The 23,934-nt window shown below is 36.9% G+C and overlaps 1 protein-coding gene and 1 pseudogene across 1 annotated transcript in view; one reads left to right on the top strand and one right to left on the bottom strand.

The window, feature by feature from the left end:
• Positions 1–23,374, bottom strand: part of KCNH8 (potassium voltage-gated channel subfamily H member 8) — a 398,046-nt gene extending 374,672 nt beyond the window's left edge. Inside the window, exon 1 of the mRNA XM_061193703.1 lies at positions 23,299–23,374. Coding sequence (XP_061049686.1) covers positions 23,299–23,374 — 76 coding nt within the window. The remainder of the gene's footprint in view (positions 1–23,298) is intronic.
• Positions 7,613–7,988, top strand: LOC133093728 (large ribosomal subunit protein eL31-like; annotated as a pseudogene).
• Positions 23,375–23,934: the final 560 nt, after the last annotated feature.

The raw sequence follows: 23,934 nt of genomic DNA, 5'->3' as shown, positions 1-23,934 counted from the left end.
AGATCATTTATCAAAATTTAGTCATTTAATTGTCATTAATTAGATTTATCATAATTAAATCTTCAATGTATCACAAGATAATTTTGTCATTATTAATATTATAGCTGGTACCATGCTAGAAACAATATAAAACAATTTACAGAGACAGTACTCATCCACAAAAAATGGTTAGATTTTAAAGTTATTAGCAGGCATTTTTTACTGTAGTTCCTTTATAGCTATCTATCTCTCAATACACACGTATGTGCTTTTATATACCGGACAGCTATTTATAAACAGCAGTCATCATTTCTATAGAAGTGGTATAATGTGATTAAGATCACAGAGTTTGTGGTCAGCCAAGGCAGTGTTCAAATTCCAGCCCTACTATTTAACAAGTCACTTAAATTCCTTAAACCTTAATTTCCTCCTTAGTAAAAATCTCTTGATTCTAAATTTTTTTAAAAAAAACTTTGAAAATGGGAAGCTTTTTGAAAGCTTAGCACAAATTCTCTTATTTGCAAACCTCATCTGAACTGATGTGAGGTTACTTATATTCTTAATGCTTCCCATATTGTGTGAATAACAATATGTTTTGCTGCAGAAATATTAATATGTTTGGGAGAGATAAATTAGAGTTCAGGATTAACATATACACACTACTATATAAAAGAGATAAAAAACAAGGACCTACTGTATAGCACAGGAACTATACTCAATAATAACCTATAATGGAAAAGAATCTGAAAAAGAATTGTATAACTGAATCACTTTGCTGTACCTTTGAAACTAACACAACATTGTAAATTAACTATTTCTCAGTAAAAAAATATATTAATATGTTTCATTACAGGGTGCCACCCCAGACTCCAATAGGGCATTAGGTAACATCTAGTACATGCATCATATTATCTTAACTAACGTCTGAAAAATTCTTAATTCCAAGACCCATCTATCCCCGAGGGTTTTGGATAAGGGGTTGTGGAAGACTAGTACTCAACTTGAAATTGCTGGGACGAATACATGACAATATATGAAAAGTACGTATGTGTACTTTATGTATACGTGACTACATAATATTAGACCACATCACTCTAGCCCATATTACCTTTGGCCCAACAAAAGGAGGAAAAAAGAAACCATGGAAATTCATTGTGTTCATTAAACTATCTCAAGTCGGCCTTCAACCCACCCGTATCATAGTGAGTCCCTGCCTGCCCCGGTCCAGGTCTGTCCTCTTCCTCTCCCTGGTCACCTGCCTGCCCCATCATGCCTGCTTGACTTCCTCTCTCAAATACAGTCTGTCTTTTCCTTCAAGTTCTATTGTTCCCTCAGGCATCAAGATCCTTTTTGACTCAATCAGTGCCTCCCATATCTCTAATTACCCTTGCATATAGAAGAATAATCCACATCCTACTCCTCCCCAAGACACCCTCATACACATACACGCACAAAAAAACCCACATGATCCAAAGGGACCCACCAAGAAGATTGCTTTCCATCCAGGTCTATAGAAGACAATAAAATATATGAAGAGCTGGCTTCCATTCATGTCTATCTACAATGTTTTCTCCCAATACAGCCAAAGTGATAATACCACTCTGTTCCCCAAAACCTTATACTGGCTTCCTGTTTCCATTTGAACACAATCCAAACTCCTTTCCTCCATGGCCCTATATGGCCCTGCATGATTCAGCCTGTTGTTATCACTCATAACTTGCTTCATATCACTCTCCCCCTCATGAACTATCTGCCTTGGACATTCCTTCCCTACCCCTAATCTTTCCATTCCTGGCTTGTTCTCATTATTTAAGTATTAGCTTAAAGGTCACTTTTAAAGAGCCTTTTTATGATCATCCTATCTAAAGAAACAACCTCTTTTCCCCTTGTTTACTCTTCTTCTCCCTTATATTTTCTTAATATTGTATATCTCTCTCCTAACTCATGTTGTGTGTTTAGGGTTTCCTCCCACCCTCACCATCAGAATAGAAGACTCATGAAGGAAGGGGCTTTTCCTGAATCTTTCACACCTATATCCCTAGTACCTGGAACTGTGTCTGGCATATAGTAAGTGCTCAGTAAACATTTATTGAACGGATCATTGCTCTGACTTGGCAACAAATTAATAAATATCTGAATTTACAAAAATAAAAGCACCGCTCTAAAAAAGCTTACAGTGTCTCAGACAAGCCAAGTTATACATATTACAAAGTAGTGCAGAATGATGTCAAATGAAGTACTATGTGTACTGGGGAAAAGGGGAGAGATTCCTGTAAGCTAAAGCGGTCAGGGAAGGTACCTTTCAAGAACAGTGCTTTGTCCACGTTTGTATGCCCACCCCCAACTGGAATGTTGCTGGATGAAGTTCTGTAAGCTCCTAGGAAGAAAAGTCACTCTACGGCCAGGACGTGACTACCCACAAAGACAACAATAGTTTCATGCCATGTGGAATACAGATATTTAACTTAGTGTCAATTATTTATTACTTTTGGATATCGGAACCTTAACCCAAATTCCAAAACACTGATTCAGTAAGGTACTTTTAACTTGCCAAAATGAAAATAAAAAAAAATGATTCTTCTTCCCCTCCATTGTGTCCACCTTCAGGGATGGCTACTAAAGGCCATTTCTGCTTCAGAGGGCAAAAAAGGAGATTCTAACCTAAGAGAACAGTGGTGCCCAATGGAACATGCAAAACATCCAGTATAAGGCTTAGAACTCAACCAATAATCAAGGGTGTTAGTATCTAATTGAAAAAGAATTCATAGAATATTCTTAGAGAACAATTCTACCAAGGTACCAAGGTAGACACGGCCTCTCATGAGAAATCTGGAAGACTCAGAATCATGTTTTAAACCTTAATAGGTCTTCTGTTTTTTATTGAGTCTTCATTATGTTTTCATTTTTCTGCTTTTGCTTAACCTCAACCTTACATTGTCCACAATGTATTTTCTTAGAAAATACTTAAAAGTTATCATTTTAGTCACTGTTGTCCAAGCAAATGTCACAACTTCTAAGATATTTACTGTTTTAAACATAAACATCAATTTCCATGGAATAAGAGTCTAGGTAGAAATGACATTTCCCGTGGAATAAAAGTCTACATAGAAAAGACACGTTAGAGACTCAAAGTCAAATATTCTCTCAATTTCACTTATTCACCTACAGAACGAACATGACACTGGATAAAAAGCATGGGTTCTAACCAGCTATGTGACCCTGGACAAGTCATGCTGCCTTTCTAAGCCTCATTTTCTTTATCTTCAAATAAGAAGCTGCAACAGGATAATTCTTCAGGTCTCTTTTAGTGATTTACCAGAGAAGGCCTTCTGAATCTACTTGACAGTAAAAACAGAGTGAAATATTAGAGGACAAGAGGTAAACAAATATTTCACCCCCAACTCAGCAGCACACATTTTCTGAGAAAATCCTAATAATAGGAAACAAGTCCAGAGGAAGTACTGACATCACGATTTGAATTTTTATCATTTTAGGTAGCATTATTCATAAACAAGCTAATGTAGCTAAATTGATCCTAAACTCCCACACAGCTGCTGAAAGTATATTAGTTGAGGAAACTGTCTAAGGTGAAGTCTGTACTGTATGAGAACTTGTACTTGAATTCAAATGTAAATATAAATAGCTCACAGGGTTTTTTTTTCTCCTCTGAAATGTCAGAGAGCATATTAGGAGAACCAATTTACAATCAGCCTTTACATTTAATTGGATAAACATATGATCCACAGAAAAATCAAGACAATAAACCAACTTTAATATTAGAAGTGATCAAAGGTGATAATACAGTATTTCCAGAAGAAACATACTAGAAAGTGTGGCAGAATTAGTCTTTATGTTCTCATGGAGTTTACAGAAAAATTATAAAGTGGCATCTCAACTATTTAGAGTCACTTGAAGTATTCATTGCCAATATAAAATAAAAGAATGAGTACAGAAAAAAAGTGTGTGATAAAATAACAAAACAGTTATTCTGCATGTGTTTTAAATCATGAACTTCTTCAAGTTCATATATTTTTAGCTAAATGTGAAGAGAGTATTTCTAAATTACTATACTTAGAACAAGCTAATCCGTTACAAAATGTATGGACTCTGAAAGTATTTATCCCAGTGTGGGGATGTCCTTCAAAACTCATGGCACTTCATCTGGGGTAAGGAGGCCAGATTCACCATCAGAAAAAAGAAGGAGAAGGAGAAGAGAAGAAGAAGAAAGCACGTTCTCGTGAATGAGCTGGTCAAAGACTCTATAAAATAAAACATAAAATGATTGGTGTCTAATTCAAAGGGGTACATTAACATATTACTTTCTTTCGCAATTCTTTTCACTAACAGAAACAAAACAATTATAGATAGACTCAAAAATTCCTTTTCTTAAAGAAAACAGGCATAAAGTTTTTACTATATAGAAGTCAAAATAATTCAAATGTTATATGTTTCTCCATTATAACAGTCTCCAGACTTTATTATTGGAAATAACACTCATATTCATCACCTAGGCTGGACATCACCTCCTTGAGGAGAGTGAATATTTTTATTAATTACATTCTAAAACATGTAGTAGATATCAGGCAGATTGAATAAGGAACATGCTTTAAGACACAATGGGAAAATAAACTCATGAAAACATGAAAATTCAGTTTTGATTTAGTTCTGAAGGTTGAGAACATTAAAAAAATCAATATTCCTTAAAAAAGTGAAGGAGATCCCAATTAGGGCTTTTCAAGTACATCCTTGACTATTGACTGGCTTGCCTGACCTCACCCAAGGTATTTTTCCATTTCCCTAAAAGTGTGGGGGGGGGGGTCCTGAGATTTATGAACTTGCCAGGAGAACTGCAGAAACTTAATTAATTCTTAATGTCTGTAGAATCCTTTGGAGGCGTTTTTAATATGATTTTTGAGGAAATCACCATATTTTTTGTTTAAAAAGTTACTCTGTTCAACTGTATTTGAAAATATACAGAAAAAAATCCTTAAAATACTGTTGCCGTCTAAAGCCTAGAACCAAGGTCAGAGGTAAAGATGTCAAACACCACTGAGCTGAGGGAAGAAACCATGCCATGCAGAGATGCAACCTGGAGGAGAGGCCACGGAAGAAGAGGGAGGAAACATAACCTGCCTCAGGGTATCTACCCTTCATCTTTTCCTTTCTCTCCTTATTTTTTTAGGCACAGAAGAGAGAAGACAGAGAATGAGATGATGTGAGGGTGGTGGTAGGGATATTGGGGGGAAGGAATCACAGTGGTGATGGGAGGGGAAAAAGGAATGTGAGTCTAACACACAGGTGCTAGATACTAGCGCAGATCAAAGATCAATAACGTTGCCTGTGGGAACTTTGGGATGTCAAACCTCATAAACAGTTGCTGAGAATTTGTGCGCACTTAAGTCCTGGGGAAGCAAAGAGAATTATTTTCTTTGAGGATGAATTGCAATATACAGAATATGCAGTGGTCAAGAGAATCATAGTCATATATATAATGCCTTCCTTCTTAGGTGAATTTATTTAAATATTGGTCTAAATGTTCTATCCTTTTCTCACGAATTATCCACTGTGAATAGCTCACATTAATGACTCAGTGTGTCCTTCTGCCATGATACATACGTCCACACAGTTTGTGCCTTTCTCACCTGCCCCCTCTTCTCTAAATCCTTATCTCTATGAGCCTCATCTGCGCACGAACACAGCAAAGTTACCTGTGAGTTATTCTTCTGGATTTCAAAACCCATTTCAGCTTCTCACTTTATAGAGGCCACCAAAAGCCTGTCTCACTCTGGGTTAATGAGATATTTCTCATTTTTCTCTGTAAACTTGGCTATGGAAGCACTTCCTTGCCCACTTCAAAAAGTGTCACAGATACTAATTTAAAAGTATACATGCAATCATTTAAGTGAATTTAGTGATCAGAGGAGATCTGTCATTCACGGCATCTTACTCCTGATAGGCTCATTTATTTGTAGATTCAAGCTACCGAATATATATGTGAAAACTGAAGAAGAACTGAAGGAAAGCCATGTATCTTTGCCATTTGCATCCACCCTCAACAAATGACAACTTGAAAAATACGTTGCTAGGAGGGATCATTCATTTTTCCCTGAATCTTAGTTTCTACCCCTCTAGTCACTGAAAAATAAGCAACCTTATAGGAATGAATGAATAAGAGCAAAAAATATGAGCTGCATCCTCCAAAGGACCTAATTTAACCTAGAAAACTCTAAGCCAGTGAAAAAGTCTCTCAGAAAGCAAAAAAAAACAAGTTTTCTTAAAACTTATGTTTATTTATATGACGAATTGTTCCAAAAAATAAATTATTCATGTGGCGCACAGAAATATATATAATTTATATAAACAAATAAATGAGGACATTAGAACAAGTAAGACGAATAAAGAGGCTATGTGGCTAGGAATAGTATCTTTCCTTAAAATACATGCCACAGGAACTCTTGCTAAAAGACGTTGAACATTCAGCTTTGAGCATTCTTAAGCCAGTTCACGGAAAAAACACGAGCCATTTCACATTTCCAAAATCTCTTCCCCATCTAACTCTCTGGTATTGGAAAATGCTGTAAATTCTTTAAGCCTGAGAAATGATTACATTATATAAGATATTACACTTTGGGAGCAATTAACACTTAATTGAAGTGATCCTAAATTATAAATACTTTTTTTGTGTGTGCGTGTGTGTATCTATATGAGTGTACATGTTGGGATAGAGTTTGGGGAACTGTTAAAGAAGGGAAACAAAGAAATAGGAGATTAAGAACACAGCAGATGCACCTTACCTAGCCCCAAAAGCTTCCTCATGCTTCTTTGTGATTCCACCCTTCTCCATCCCCTCCCACTCCTATGCAATCACTGACTAGTCAGAAGCATTTTAAAATTCAAGTTAGTGTGACATTGTTCTACAGATAACTCTAGGCTTGTGGCACTCAAGGTATCTCCAGCATCAATAGCCATGACCCCTCACATAACAAGAAACCATTTTGGGTATTTATTCTAACAAGGGAAGTAAATTCCTGGACAATCCACTAAATACTGTTTATAAAACACTGCCACTTTGTAACTTTCTGAATTGAGTTTCCCAAATGGTGTGTTCTTAAAAAGCACAAAAGTGGTTTATATCTCAAAGTGAAGTCAACCATGACCATTAAGATCTTAATCCTAATAAACTGAATGCCTTACAATTTAGCTCCTATTTTTTGTCTTTTTAATTAAACCCAGACTGCTTAGTCAAAACAAAATGTGTAAATTCCAGCTTCACTACCTGTAACGTGTGTGACTTTTGGCAATTTATTCAGCCTTCCTGGGTTTCAATTTCCCTATCCACGAAGTAGGAATAAAAACATCTACTTTGCAATATTGCAGAGATTAAATAAGCTAATATAGGTGAAAATACCAAACATAGCATTGGGTTCATGGTTACTCACTAAATGTCAATTCTCCTCCCTTTTTCTTCTTTCAAAGGAAAATCAGAATAAAGTTGAAGGAAGAACACGGGTTTTGCAACTGAAGGATAAGAATAAGAGTCCGTCCCTTTCATGTACAGTTTGAGACAAAATACTGAGGCTCTCTAGGGTCCTCTGCATCCTCTTCTCTAAAATAGGGACAATAGCCTGTCAGGATGGCTCCGGCAAAGAAGCGCGGAGAGAAGAAGACGGCCGGTCCGCCATCAAGGAGGTGGTGACCAGAGAATACACTATCAACATTCACAAGCGCATCCCTGGAGCGCCTTTCAAGAAGCGTGCCCCTCGGGCGCTCAAAGAAATCCAGAAGTTTGCCATGAAGGAAATGGGAACTCCAGATGTACGCGTTGACACCGGGCTCAACAAAGCTGCTGCGCCAAAGGAATACGGAATGTCCCATACCGCACCCGTGTGTGGTTGTCCAGAAAATGTAATGAAGATGAAGATTCACCAAACAAGCTCTATACGCTGGTTACCTGTGTACCTGCCACCACTTTCAAAAATCTACAGACAGTTAATGTGGATGAGAACTAACTGCTGATTGTTCAGTAAAGTTATAGAACGGCAAAAAATAAATAATAAATAAATGACAATAAAAATATTTAGGAATAATCACAGGCCAATAGCGACCCAAGTCACTTCCATTCAAGGTATCTGGTATAACAAAATTAAAGAGATAGCAAACAGTGTTATATAAACACATGAAAATTTATTTTAATATTTATATTAACAATTACAAATGGGGGATAAAATTTTCCCCAACTTCATCAATCTACCTCAGAAGATAGTATCAAAAGTAAATTGTATAAAAAGTCTAACTTAAAGAAATTTGTACTTGGAGACCTAAGGAGGTCAAAAAGCAGTATTTCAAAGAGCTGTGAATATCTTGTTATGAGGTGGGCATAACATAGGATGACTTGGGGGTTCCTTTGAAAGTGAAAATAGGTATCAAAGAATAAAATTATATAATTATTAAAGTATTTACTTTTTTATTTTTGACTAGTTCTACTATATCAGTGAACCTATAACCTTTCTTTCTTCCAAAACTATTTTGAAACATAGTATTATTTCTATGAGATAGTATCTATATATTACCAGAAAATAAAATAATCACCTAAGCACATGATTTTTCATTGTATTTTCACATATTGGTCATGTACTTAGCCATATTTGTCTATTACACCAAGTTGCTGGTATTATTCTAAACAATATCTCTTTTGTATCTATATATTATTTAAATTTTTTCCATAAAAATTGCCTGTAATTTTCCTCAACGATGCATTTTACAGTAAATAAATTTGAAATTGTGGGCATCTTCAATTAACTCTTTGCTATAGACCATGAAAAGTTTTCATTGAAAAGATACTCTGTAGTTGCTAAAATACCTTGTAGACACATGACAAATTCTGCTACACAGAGGATATTCTCAATTCTATCTGTCCCCCAAATTTTGCTACATTGACAATATCTCAATTCTATATGTTGAAAAGTGTAAATATTTCAGTTCAAATACCTCATTGGTCCTCTCATTCTTCTTTATTCAGAGTAATTACCTTCAAAAATTTCTATAATACAAAAAATTTGTCATAAAAGGTATCTCTATAATTCTTTTCAGTGTTTGGTCAAATGTAGGTGCTGCAAAATCACAGATCTTTTCAACTGCATTCAGTTTCAGTACTGATAAATGTATCCAATTAAATATAGAAGCTTCATCAAAAAAGTCTTCCAAGTTTTAATATTTCAAAGGAAAATTCTTAAATCTAGCCCTTAGTTTGAGCTCTTATTGTTTAATTTTTCCCCTTGCCTGTCTAGTGATACATTTCAATGTATTCTTGTCTTACAGTTTGGTTTACAATCCTTGCTATCCACTAAAATGAAGTTTTTGATACTCTGTTTATTAAATACTTTGATTAAATATTTTCAAGTGATTTCAAATAAAATGAAAAGAAAATATAAAAGGTTCATTCAGAAAAGAATAATAACTGTCAGACACTTAGATTGTTTACAAAGCATTCATTCACAGCCTCAGACATTTTAAAATTATGACTGATGACGACAGTAAAAAGAAAAACCATGTATTGCCATGCCAAATGTTTTTTCTGTATTTAACAAACATCATGTAGTGTAATTACTGTAACTAATTCTTCATATATAAACATATTTGGTAACTTTGACCATTACAGCCTCTATAGTGATTGACAGAACGCACCATTTTGGGGGCACAAAAATGTACTATGCATTCACTACATCCAAGTCCAAGCACATTTCTTCTTTCTCCATACATTGTTTAATTTAATAAACATTGTCTTTACTATGACACTGTGCTCTACCAAAACCTACATTTGTCTTCTCATCACAAAACAAGTTACTTTATTTTTAATGATCCATTTAACTGAATTTACAATAACATTTAAAATAATATATGATTTACCTTCTATAAAACAAACTTTAGAAAGCTTTACTTATATCCATAAATTTGATGCAAAAACTCAAGTATTATTAAGATTAACTGATTTTCCATAGAAAACCCTGACGGTGTTAATAGTTACGAAGCTCATCTACTATTGAATCAATACATTAACCACTGTTGCTTCATTTTTTTCTACGTGTATAAGAAAACTCAAACTCAAAACTGAATAAAATTTTCAACAATAAAATAGAACTACTGACACATGCAAAAAAATTACTTAATTGCAAAAGCATTATGCCAAGTGAAAGAAGACGGACACCTCCACCTTCCCCGCACCCCCCCACCCCACCCCCGCACACAAAAAAAATGCTACATACTGTATGATTTCATTAACCTTACAACCTAGAAAAGGCAAAACCACAGGGATGGAAAACAGATTAGTTGTCCTAGGGACTGGAAGGGGTGGGGAGGGTACTGACCTTGGGGAGAGGAGGGAGAGATACTGTTCCAAATCTTGATTGTGGCGGTGGTTTTATGACTGTACACATTTTGCAAAATTCATCGAATTATACACTTATAAGGGGTGATTTTACTGCATGTAAATTATACCATTATAAACCTCACCAATGTAATAAATAATGATAATTTATTAAAATAAGAAAAATTTGGCACAAATTCTAAACCCAATGACTCTACATTATAAGTGGCACAGATATGGATCCGTAGTCCCCAACAAAAAATCCAATAATACACACATGCAAAAAAAAGAAAAAAATGACTATTACACACACACATTGTAAAATTCTAAATAAAACATTAACAAGTAAAATTCTAAGTGAAATGCTAAGTAAAACATTAACAAGTAAAACCCAGTAACACGTCCAAGAAACCTTTAATGAAAGAATGAAAAGATAGTTTATATTATAAAATCTGTCTAAAGAATCTATCATATTAATTGATTCAACAAGAAACATAGAATTATTTGAATAGATGATGAAAAGAATTGATAAAATTGCTTAATAAAATAGGAATACATGACAAAATCTCTTAATAATAAAATATTTATTTCTCAAACTAAAAACCAGAAAAATACTTATTAGAAAAACGCTAAAATAATTCCCATTAAAGTCAGGAACAAGAAGGATATTCTTTATCATCACCATTTTTATAGCATTTATAATACTAGCCAAAGCAACTAGACAATAGAAAAAAAAAAATTACGGGGACAGGGACTTCCCTGGTGGCACAGTAGTTAAGAATCTGCCTGCCAATACAGGGGACACCGGTTCGAGCCCTGGTCCAGGAAGATCCCACATGCCACGGAGCAACTAAGCCCGTGCGCCACAACTACTGAGCCTGCGCTCTAGAGCCCGCGAGCTACAACTACTGAAGCCTGCAACTACTGTTGCTCCACAACAAGAGAAGCCACCACAATGAGAAGCACGCGCACCGCAACCAAGAGTAGCCCCCGCTCTCCACAACTAGAGAAAGCCCGCGCGCAGTAACAAAGATCCAATGCAGCCAAAAAAAAAAAAAAATTAAGGGGACAAAAAGTAAGACTTGTGAAAATTGGAAACAAGAAAACAAACTTTTTATTATTTGACGGCAATATTTGTTACCCTAAAACCTCAAAAAACCAATTGCAAAATTATTACAAAGAATAATAGAAACTCAGCAAGCTGGCTGGTTAGAAAAACAATAAAATATAAGAATCAATAGCCTTCAAATAAATAAACATGACTGAATTAGAAAAACTAAACGGTGGAAGAAAAGAATCCATTTTACATAACAAAGATGAAATTACTAGGAATCGAATAAAGCAGAAATGTGCAAGAGCTTTATTGAGAATTCCAAAAAAGATGTGAAAGAAATACATGGCAAATTTTTGGATATGAATTTTCAACATTATAAAAATGTCATTTTCCTCCAGGAGATTCCATTAAAAATATCATCGGGGTTTTTTTCCACTAGATAATCTGATTCTTAAGTTCCTGTGGACTTCCAAATAAGTATTATTAGCCAAGTAAAATTCTGGGGGGGGAAATAGAATGAAATGAGTCTTTTGATGCACATCATAAAACTTCTATAATTAAAACTGTGGAACTACACATAAAGAAAAAAATAGATGAATGTAATAGGATAGCAAGTCAAAATATAGAAAGAATTACATATAGAAATATAGAATATGATAAACTAGACGTTTCAAATCAGTGTAGAAAAGATGAATTATTGAAAAATATTGTTAGAAAAATGGATAGGAATCTAGGAAGAAAAAATTTGATCCCTACATTGTACTCAATAGATTAAATGACAGAACTTACTAATAGAGGAGAAAAAATTAATATACAAAATGAAGCTATGGTAGAACACATAGGATGTATTTTTTTAATAATTTCAGAATAGAAAATACCTCTCTATGACACAAAACACAGAAATCATAAGAGGAAAATTGATTAATTCACTTACATAAAAATCAAAAATCCCACCAAAATTGGAGAAAACATATACATTCACACCACCAGTAAAGTATTCATTTTGTTACTCTGTAAAGAGCTCATAGATGTCAAAAAGAGAATGCCAACAATTTAATTAATAAAGGGCAATGAATATGAACAAATAATGCCCAGGAAATTCAAATAGAACTTAAATATATTAAATAATGCTTAACTTCACTTACAGTAAAGTAAATGTATGTTAAAAATTATAATAGGAAGCCACTTTTTATCTATTAGTTCAAAAGCAATTCAAGAGATGGAAAAAAATAATGAATACACTGAAATGCTAGGCAAATATTAGCTATTATTACTATCTTTCAAATAATTTTATAACGTTTATTCAAATCAAAAGTTACAATACAACACAAAAGCTCCAGTCCCAAGACATTCATTCTCCTCCACAATTAATGGAATCACAGTAGAAACATTTATTTCTGTGTTGAGATAAAAAATATGCCCCATTTAATCTTCTACATGATTCTCTCCATTGGAGGAATAGCCAGAATATCACACTTAAGGACAAGCTACTTCCTGTCAAAGTGGGTACTTGACAGTTTGATAATATCTGCACTTCTTACATGGATCATTTTTTGTGGATCATTTCTTCTAGACAATCAAATAAAATATGGAAAGACTGAAAAGCACTCTGGTCTCAGTTCCCTCTAGTTCAATAACTAGAGTAAGAAACTGGTTGGACTCACAGGTACAATAAGGAAATCTGTCCAAAAGACTTATTAGAACAAAAAAAAAAGAAAAAGAAAAACATGAAAAAAGAAAAGAACTTTAAATTAGATTTGAGAGTTAGAGAGCTAGGTACCCTTATTTCTGACTGTAAGTTCATTGTGGAGTAAAGGTAAATGATTGCTGTTAAAAGTGCCTGACACTGGAGAATATATTTCTCCCAATAAAAGCAGGCTCAAAATAGGTACAAGAATTTCCTCTGTAAAACACTAACAAGGTAAAAATACAAAATGATGTCACTATAACAGCCATGGGAATTAGAATATCTTCTATGGAAAGATTAGCCTGACAACAAAAATATCACAAGGAAGTTCTAAAGTCAGCAAATTCTAAGCACCAAAATCTCAAAGAAAATGGGTTTCTTTATTTTTTTTAAAAAATGGACAGTGGATTTTTTTTGATGAGCAAAACTGCTTTGCACAGTGAGTGCATTTAGTAGTCCCAGATATGAGTCTTAAATACCAATCTAAACACATTCTTAAGTGACAAGTACTTAAAGCATAGTATATCAAAAGAGAAAAAAAAAGCAGCATATGAACTAGAAAGGGCTAAAATCTTTAAAGCAGAAATCCCTTTTTGCAAGAATTAGAAACTAGAAATGATATCACAGATTGCCCCAGTCTGTTTATACTTACTATTAAAAAACCACATTTTAGAGGCAGTGTGATATAGTAGCAAAATCACAGGCTATAGTAGAAAAATCACAGGCTACTGTGATAACATTAGAAAAGTTCTGAGCTTGAGTCCTGTCATCTGGAACAGAAAGGGGACTGCCTGCCTTCTTGCTGTGTTGGGTTGTGTAGGAACAGATAAAGCACCAGCACGGCACACAGCATGCAGGCAGACATGCCCTGAATGGTAGTCACTATTATCATTAGAGTTTTATAAAATAAATTAGTACTTCATCCATGTGAAAATGAGGGGCTAGAAGCCAGTCTAGAATTATGTCTCAAAACTAAATTTAACCACATAGTACTGTATAAAAGGAGTACCAGTTACCATAGAAGGGAAATAAAGACAATTACTAGACACACCTGGCCTTGAAGAAATATGAAATTCTTCTACCCAAAAACCACTTATTGAGCAAAGACTTTCTTCCAAGTATAAGTCCAAGCGAGGAAGACTTGAAGGGGTTGATGGTTGAGTGTTGAAATCTGAAAGCAGATCATTAGAGCACACAGAGGAGCTGACTGGAGGGATGGGATGGGCAAGGTAACATGGCAGCAGAGAGGAAATGTCACCTGGCTCTACTTGGAGCCTCACAGAAAGAGTTTAGACAGAAGGGGACCTTCAGGATGGGTGCCATGCAGAGGCCCAGGATGAGCAAGCAGGGCGTTTGGGGTGAGTATGTCTGCAGCCTCAGGAGGCAGTGGCTGGAAAAGATGCTGCCGAATCATCTTGGGGTTAGATGACCCAAAGGGCTTTGGACATCCTCCAAGAGGTAGTAGGGAACCGGTGGGTAGTTACATGATTAAATGATGATAGTGCTTTTAAGGAAAATCACTCTGGGGACAATGCAGACTGAAGGGGGCGCAAGCGGGTCGGATAAGAGCTATGGCCACGGGAGTCTAGACAGAGTAAGGTTGCAATTGTGTCGGTAAGAAACAGGATCCAAACTAAAGTAAAAGCAAGGAAGAGGGAGATGAGAAGCCAAATTAGGGCATTTCTAAGTGAAATCTCAAAGACCTGATAACCAATCTGATGGATGCGCAGTCGAGGCCGACTCAGATTTCTAGCCTGAAGAAATGGGTGGGTGGTGATGCCAATTATGGGGCCAGAGAATAAAATAGCCTTCATGGGCTAGAAAAGATTATTCGTTCATTTGGGGACATGTGAATTTTGAAGGGCTTGAGGGAGATGGATAGTTGTATTCACAGCTAAAAAGGAAAGCAAAATTTATCTTCCAGGGAATTTATAAGCCAAGAACTACGTTTGACTGTTTAAATTACTGAGAAAACTCTTGAATCGTTCCAGTTGCTAAGTATGAACTATACCACAGGTAAAGTTGAAGTCTCATCATTTTTGTTTGTAGGCTCTGCTAAACCAAATGGATTTAAAAACTTAGTGTTTAGACCGTATCAGCAAATATGTATTGCCTGGGTGAACGGACTATCTCTGCAGATGTTGCAATTCTGTACCTCTGTCTGTTGGCATTTCTCCAGTGGCTTCACGGGGATGGAATTCTAGCACACCCTCAATTCTTTTTCTTCTCCACAGGCGTCATTCTACAGTACAACACAGGGGTGAGCAGCCCCGGAGGAGAACAGCACTCACCTTGTGGTCAGAAATCAATCTTTCCCTTTCCTAAGAGAAAGTTAGCTTCCTGGGCAAAGCAGACATCCATAAGCAAATGAAGAACACGCAATTCCGCTGCGTAATAGGGGACACTTGTTCAAGTGTAAAGCCTTTATTAGGACAGATAGTAAGAAGTGTCTTAGTGATTTGGTATGCACACCTGGAAACACTGCAAGAGGTAATACTTCTACATGTATAACCGAATCACTTTGCTGTACACCTGAAACTAACACAGCATTGTTAATTAACTATATTCCAATATAAAATAAAAGTTTTAAGAAAACAGTTAATTAAAAGCATCTAGACATAGGGGCCAGATACACACACACACAGTACAACAATATCTTGCTTTTTCAGTGGCAAGACCAAGCCAATGTAGCTGTTTCCCATTGAGGCCCATGGGCTTGAGGGACTCTCAGCTTTGTCCAGAGAGCCCAAGCTAAAATTCAGACACTAAGTATTGTAAACCTTAATGGGTAGAAGCTGAAAAAATGGTAAAAACTCTTGTGAAAGCTGCAAGTAATTTCTAGCTGGAAAGAATGAACACTTTAGGAGGGAAGGGGGAAGGGGCAATATAAGGGTTGGGGATTAAGAGGTATAACTATTAGGTATAAAATAAGCTACAAGGATATATTGTACAACGTGGGGAATATAGCCAATATTTTATAATAACTATAAATGGAACATTACCTTTAAAATTTGTGAATCACTCTATTGTACACCTGTAACATGTAATACTGTATGTCACCTATACTTCAATTACAAAAAAGAAAAAAAGAAGAAGAAATATCTTCGGTTTCACGGTTGACATTTCTCCCGTATCATGCATCAGCCTGTGCAACATGGGAAGGTTGAGAGCTTTTACACCAGGCATACAGGACAACACATTTCTCTTACCAAGACATGGGTCTACCACCTCCCATGGCTTATTATGACAAAGCACCCTGGCTTCAAAGATGTTCCTCGTCTGGCCTTATTGACTTTCCATTGTCCTGTTGCCTCTACATTGCCCCCTTCACGTCCTCTAAGATACTTGGTATTCTCCTTAAAGGCCCCCCTTTCCAGCCTCAATGACAAATGCTGCACAAATTGACCAAGTAAATGGAATACTGTTTTTTGCCCTTATCATATATGAGCCAATCATTCCCACCCAGAAGTCATTTACTATATGACTCCCCCAGCTCATTCCCTGCCCCCAAGGACATTATTCCTCCCTCATCTAAATGTACACAGTCCTTCACCCTGAACAGTTGCATCCCTTTCCAACCTATGTGATGGTAATCTGTGCATACATTTATTGTCCTCTTTGAGAGAAGAACAAGCATGATTTATCCCAAAGATCCTAGCATAATGGCTTTGTATATAGTCAGCATGGATTAAATAGCATTGAAGAAATGTTTGATTGATTGAATAAAGATTTCCTAAGAGAGACTGTGCCCTCCCAGAGGTGTGTTGGATCTGGTCTACAGGCAACACCAAATGCCAGAGCCTAGAAAAAATTGTGGGTATAACTTCCACTCTTAACATGTTAGCTATCTATTTTCCTCTATATGATGATGTCAATGCAAAATTATCTGGTATTTTTAAAGACTACATAATAAAATTTTTCTTCTTATTTGTATATCTCACTCATCCAAAGAAATGCATTTCTGGTAAATACCTAAATCCAAATTCTTGTAAATCAAACACTTTGTTCATTGCAGGGAAGTTTTGAGAACCCATGCAGTAAGTCCTTTGTAAGATAAAGAATTCATCTCCAAAGTCAAAAGAATGAAAATAAATAATTCCCTCTTTCCTCATCCCTCTTCTCTATTCTCTCCTCCCTCTCCCTCTCTTGTTCTTTCTTTCCTTCTATTTTTTTAGTACTCTTGGAATAAAGTTTACATAAAGAAAGTTATTTAATTTAACACAGCCAACCTCAATACAAGAGTGCATAATGGGGAGTTTCTTAAAATCTGAAACATGGTTAGAAGCATAAGAAAAAGATGGAAAACATACTGTTTCAAAACAATCCACATACGAACCCAGTAACAGAACTGGTTAAGAAGGTAAATAAAGTGGAAACAGCTCAGTCACCTTAGAATACAAGGACCTGTCTTGTGTCCTTTGCAGATGCCACATTTGTGGACTGGTTCACCCGCCAGCGCAGATTAAGATACCCGTACACAGACCAACAGACCCCATGTAACCTTCCTTATCTGGAAAGAAGAAGCACCCTGTCAAGAGACTGGGATCAATACTCTGAAAATACCCCTATGTCTCCCACATTACTTGTATATCAGAGAATGAAGAATCTGATGAACACAGCTGACTAACACGGCTAGGCTAGGTTGACTCATATGCCATCACCAAATATAAAGAAAAACCCTCCCTCCAGTGAGTTGGGCCTTACATTCACAAAGACTGCAGATGCAAGCTCAGCAGAGTTTACGTGCGTACAGAATTACATAGAGCATGCTCAATAAATCTGCTTCACGAAGAACAGATGTGAGAACGTTAGGCTTCGTATGCTAGTACAGCAATGGGACACCATCAGTAGCAGATCGAATTCTAAACTGGCTCCCGAGATTCCTAACCCCTTGTGTAAACACTCCATCTAGTCTCTTTCCCTTGAGTTTGGACAGGTCATATGATTTTAGAAGGGATTTTACAGATGTAATTAAGATCCATAATCAGTCAACTTTGAGTCAAAAGGGAGATTATTCTGGGTAGGCCTGACCAAGGTGAGCTTCTAAACGACAGGCATTCCTGCTGATCTTTTCTTTTCTTTTTTTTTTTTTCTTTTTTTCAATTTTTATTGGAGTATAGTTGATTTACAATGTTGTGTTAGTTTTAGGTGTACAGCAAAGTGAATCAGTTATACATATACATATGTATATGTATAACTCTTTTTTTAGATTCTTTTCCCATACAGGCCATTACAGGGTATTGAGTAGAATTCCCTGTGTTATACAGTAGGTCCTTATTGCTTACCTATTTTATATATAGTAGTGTGTCAATCCCAATCTCTCAGTTTATCCCTCCCCTCCCCTTTCCCCCAGTCACCATAAGTTTGTTTTCTACATCTGAGAGTCTATTTCTGTTTTGTACAGAAGTTCATTTGTACCCTTTTTTCAGATTCCACATATAAGCGATATCATACTATATTTGTCCTTCTCTGTCTGACTGACTTCACTTAGTATGATCATCTCTAGGTCCACCCATGTTGCTGCAAATGGCATTATTTCATTCCTTTTTATGTCTGAGTAATTGTGAAGAAGTAAGCTGTTCTGTTGTAAGAGGGCCTGGGGAAGAGGCCATGTGTCAGGAGGCGGAAGGAAGCCTCCAGTTGCTGAGAAAAACCACAAGGAACTAAATTCTGCCAGCAACCACGAGAGCTTGGAAGGGGGCCTCGAGCCTCAGCTGACAACTTGGTTTCAGCCTTGTAGTCTCCGGAAGCCCGGAGCACAGGACCCAGCTAGTCTTTGCCTGGATGCCTGGCCTACGGAAAATGTGAGATGATAAGCCACTGAATGCGTGGTAATTCACTACCCAGAAATAGAAAACTGACGTGGGAACTGTCTCTCTAAACATACAGAATGGGAATAAGAGACTACTCGTGGCATGCAAAAAATACAAACGAGTCTTTATGAACTCCCATTTGTGGGGAGATATCTATGGAGTGCTAGGTATTTCTTTGAATGTTTTCATGTAACAGCCTTTTACAGACAGACCCATACATAATGGAGCTCATTCTTTTGTATTGGCTAAATGCCTCTGATGATATTCTTCTAACTACAACCCAGCAAAGACTTAGGAAGTCCCCACTGTCCCCTTCCTTATTGTGTCCCTTTCCTACAGCATTGGGTACATTACCCTTCTCTCTATGCTTCTGAAGTTAAGAGATCTATGTACCTTGATGAAAGTATAAAAGAGAAAAGAAACTCCATTGAGTTTCCTCTGGAAAGGGAGCGTTTCAATTTAACAAATTTCCTTGGACCATTTTGAACAGGAGTACATAAAACATATGCAAATACAAATGAATGTCTAAACCATTATTTCTGAATACTTTGAATGGAATCTCCTTGATAGAGTCTACTGGGCTACAAACATCCTTTAGCGCTTAGATCTTGTCTCACTAACCCCAAAGAGAAAGAATTGTTCTGGCCAAATTTTGATGTGACTGGAAAATGTAGGCTAATGCACCATTTTGTTGGAAAATGGGCACTTCCCTTTGAAAGTTTTATATCCTCAAAGAAATGTGTTTTTCTCAAATGGTACCCTGTGGCAAATATTTGTACTGAAAAACTATTTTTTAAAATATGTACTTATGTGTTCTGTTATTATCATTTCCCTTTGTCCAGATTAATATTCATGTACTTAAAGCAAAAGTCTACTCAGAAAAGATTTTTTTAAGTACATTAATGTGTAAAAAAAAAATGAACGATGTAAAAATAAACTATATGCAGGTCATAATGTTAAGATTGTGTGTGTGTGTGTGTGTGTGTGTGTGTGTTTAAGTGTTTCAAGCGAGAAGTATGGCTATATGCAATGAGTCAAAGAATTTCATTGGAGTTACTTTCTTCCCCTAAATGGGGTACACATATTCAATATTTGCAAGCTTCTTAGTTTTTCTAAGTCTCATTTACATTCAGTTAAACGTAAACCAGGAGAACATATTTCAAGAGTAAATATATGTCAGGGTAGTTTTATGTGAAAAGATTTATATTTTCCAATAGTTTTTAAAAATTATATTGAATATGAGAAAAAAGTTTCAATAAATGGTCCACTATTGACTTTCAATCCTGACCAACAGCTCACTTCTTAAATATTAAAAAGAAAAAATATACTATTACATTCAATAATAAAGTGTCACTAGGTGATAAAATATATTAACTTATTTTATGTTGCCCTGTGATGATAATAACTCAACTGATAAATTAGTAAGATTATGTTATAGGCTTTTCTTGTCATATATTTAATTTTTCCTGGGAGAAATTTTACATGATGTTTTAAGATTTATTATTTTCCATTACAGTATTAAATCAATAAAGATAATAATATTTCATGGTGGTTAAGTTAGCAAGGTGGTTTTGTTTGTTCTCTTATTTTTTCAATGATAACAAGGCTTATTGTTTGCTCTCTTATTTTTTCAATGATATTGTCCAAAATAAAACAAAATAAGAAACTAACATGACTACAAAATATACCTAACAAGGCAGAAAATGTACCAAGTAAACACATTACATTTTGAGTATAATAACATTATGCACTCTCCAGTATAATTTTTATTTGGGCGAGTGGCAATTTTGTTAATTTAAACCTTTCAAATGGTTTTATCTTGCACAAGAAAATAAATGACTGCTATAAAAAAAATCAAGAGAAAGAAGGATGATCATAGGAAGAGTTTCAGGGATAGTAATTATACTTAATAAAATTGTGTCAACACATAAAAGATAGAAAAAGATAAACTAAATATTTAGCAGGCAAACTGATATGCCATGATGTTAGCAAAATTTGTGGCTTAAATTTGCTTAAAGTATTTTTTTAAGTTTCAGATTATTCAAGTCATCTTGCAATTCAAATGAAAAGCAAATAAGAGGATACAGTCCTCTTTCCTTGAGTGGGGTTTATTGGCATGAGGGGTATCTTTAAAAGTTCTCAACAAAATTTTGCTAAAGTAAACCTTTATGTCACTCATTACTTTGAAATTTGCTTCACTGATTTTCAGATTGATTTCATACAAAGTGGTTCCCTCCAGGAATCCCACAGACCCTTGGAGAACAGACAAAGCATGCTTTCCAACAGTTTTAGTTTTACTAATATTCTAAATGCTGGTTATGTGATGATGGTCTTCCCAAACAACGATTTAAAACTTCTAACCTTCTATTTTATTCACATTAACGTGTAGTTAAAATAGAAAAAGAGCTATTCACTAGTACACCATTCTTTCTCTACATGCCTTCTGTCTATCAAATGTTATAGTGAAAGAGGCAGAGGTCTCCTCACACAGATGATCCAAAGCCCCTCTCATTAGCAACTGGTACTTAAATATATCCCTGAAGTAATTCCCAGGGCTATGCTGGGAACACACTGCATTCTTTCTCTACATGCCTTCTGTCTATCAAATGTTATAGTGAAAGAGGCAGAGGTCTCCTCACACAGATGATCCAAAGCCCCTCTCATTAGCAACTGGTACTTAAATATATCCCTGCAGTAATTCCCAGGGCTATGCTGGGAACACACTGCATTCCATTCAACTTTAAATGACAATGAGATAAGCAACTACCATTTACCAGTTAGCTCATTTTCAATACATGCACTTGTGATCAATATTGAAAGTCTTTTGGGTTTAAATTTGCAACTTCAAGAACAAACATCCACTAGAAACTGATCAGTTCCTAAGGTAATAAACAGTAGTAACCACAATCATGCATGAAGATAGCAGTGGTGATTTTGTGTAGTGGTTGGGTGGTGGGTATGATGTCACTGGCAGGGATTTGAAATTTTATTATATTTTTCTATTATTATCTAAGGAAGACAGATAAGTAATACCATTGCACTTCACTCATACTGTCTGACACATCTAGAACATAAAAGGGGAAGGAGAGGCTAAAGATAAAGATAAAAACACTGGAAAGAATGTTCACACCAACTACCCTAAGTAGGCTGGAGGTTGAAAATAAAAATAGAATAAAATCCAGTAAATAGTTCATTTCTCCCTCATATAAACTTTTCCAACTACTCCTGAAGCGCGAAAGTCCAGGATTTACTTCCCACTGTAGTAAGACTGTGTATCCAGACGACTGGAGTGAAAATAGAGTTAGATGTGCTCTCTCACATCAGCTCCAAGAAATATGCCATCATCCTAAAAAACAATGATGCCTGAATCACTACTAGCCTTTAGAACAAATGAGTTTCTACAAGTCTTGTGTAACAGGCAGAAAAGGAAAGATAGCATGCAGAAGCAACATAAGCTAGGAGGAAGGTGTGGATATTCATAGTGAAACCAATTGATAGCTTTTGCTGGGGGTGAAAGTACAGACACCTCATTACAGGGAAAACCAACTGGTCAAAAAGAGGGGAGTTTGAGAAGCCTGGGAAGGAACGGGGACCTGACCGTGGTCCTGAAAGAGAACAACTTGCAGACGTTTGCCAACAGTCTCCAAGAATCCACACACCATATCTTTGCTTTTAAACAGAAGCTTAGACAAGCTAAGCGTCCAATAATATTCACCCTCAAAAAAATTATGTTGAAACTTCCTCTTATGATCAGATCAACCTTTATAACGCCCGGCTTCTCCTTCTCCAACAGTCTCTTCTCGAGTGTTGTTAGGATAATTTCAGATTGAAAGGTATGCTACCTTTCAGTACCTGAGAAGCAGGAATCGGGATTCTGACAAACTCATAACGTTTAGAATTCTACGGGAAGCTTACACTTGGCAATCTTGATTCTAGTTGCATTTCTTAAACTCAGATGGGATAATGCCTATCCAAAAGACCTCACAGAATGAAGCTCCATGGACGAAGAACATTCCAAACTCTCCCTATAATTTACGGAGCCTTGAAACTCTAGAAGGATAGATTGGCACCAATATGGACAATTTTCATTTTCACTTCATAAAATTAATAAAAACCGAGGAATTACGGGTCCCACAGTGAACACGGGTGTCGGTCTTTCTTCAGGTTCTTTTCCAGACTTTACAAACCTAAGAGTCAAGGGGGCCGACTACACCGAAGTGTTAATACTACACCGAACCATGAGAGGAAAAACACTCTCCGCACAAAAGACACCTCGGCAGGAACATAAGGAAACAAAATCCACTGGTGCAAAAAGGAGGGTGGGAACGAAAGTAATTTATAGGAGAAAAATCATTCAAAAAAAAAAAAAAACCCATGCAACTCATCGAAGTGCAAGACTTACGTGTTCCGTCAAAACGGGTGGCGATGGTGTCGAGGAAGGTGTTCTGGGGCGCCAGTAATCCTTTCATAACCGGCATTTTTCCAGCGTGGTGTGAAATTCTCCATCAAAGTTTGTCCAGAAGGATGGTTCGAGAGGAAAGTGCCAAGAAGGGAGAAGGGGAGCGTGATGACGGCAGGGGAGGGGGGCCCGGCGCGGTGATGGGGCCGCTCGAGTGAAGGGGGAGGATGGAAGGAGCGAAGGAGCTGGTTCCAGCCGCCGCGGCTCCGCCAGGAGCAGCCCCGAGAGCGCTCGCGGAGCCCGCCCCGCACCTCCAGGCTCAGCCGGGCGCAGGCTCCCTCTCCCGCCCCCTCCACCTCCGCCGGCTCCGAGAACCCCCACCGTCCCTCCGCGGGCGGCAGAGCCCGCCAGGCGCCGCCGCGCAGCCCACCCGCCCGAAAAGAACCCGCGGTGGCCCGGGGCGCCGCGCCCTGACCTCAGGCGCTGGGGTCGCGGAGGGCGGCGCTCGAGGCTGGGCGAGGCTCGGAGTCGCGGAGCCTGCCCGTCTCCCAGGGGCGCCGGGAAACGCGAGCGAGCACGACTCCCACCCCCCGGGAGCCGCTGAACAAAGACCCCTTTGTTCCCGCTCTGTCCCTCTCC

The sequence above is a fragment of the Eubalaena glacialis genome, chromosome 6 (genome assembly GCF_028564815.1).
Source record: "Eubalaena glacialis isolate mEubGla1 chromosome 6, mEubGla1.1.hap2.+ XY, whole genome shotgun sequence".
Taxonomy (NCBI): Eukaryota; Metazoa; Chordata; class Mammalia; order Artiodactyla; family Balaenidae; genus Eubalaena; species Eubalaena glacialis.
This window is presented reverse-complemented; position numbering and strand designations above follow the sequence as displayed.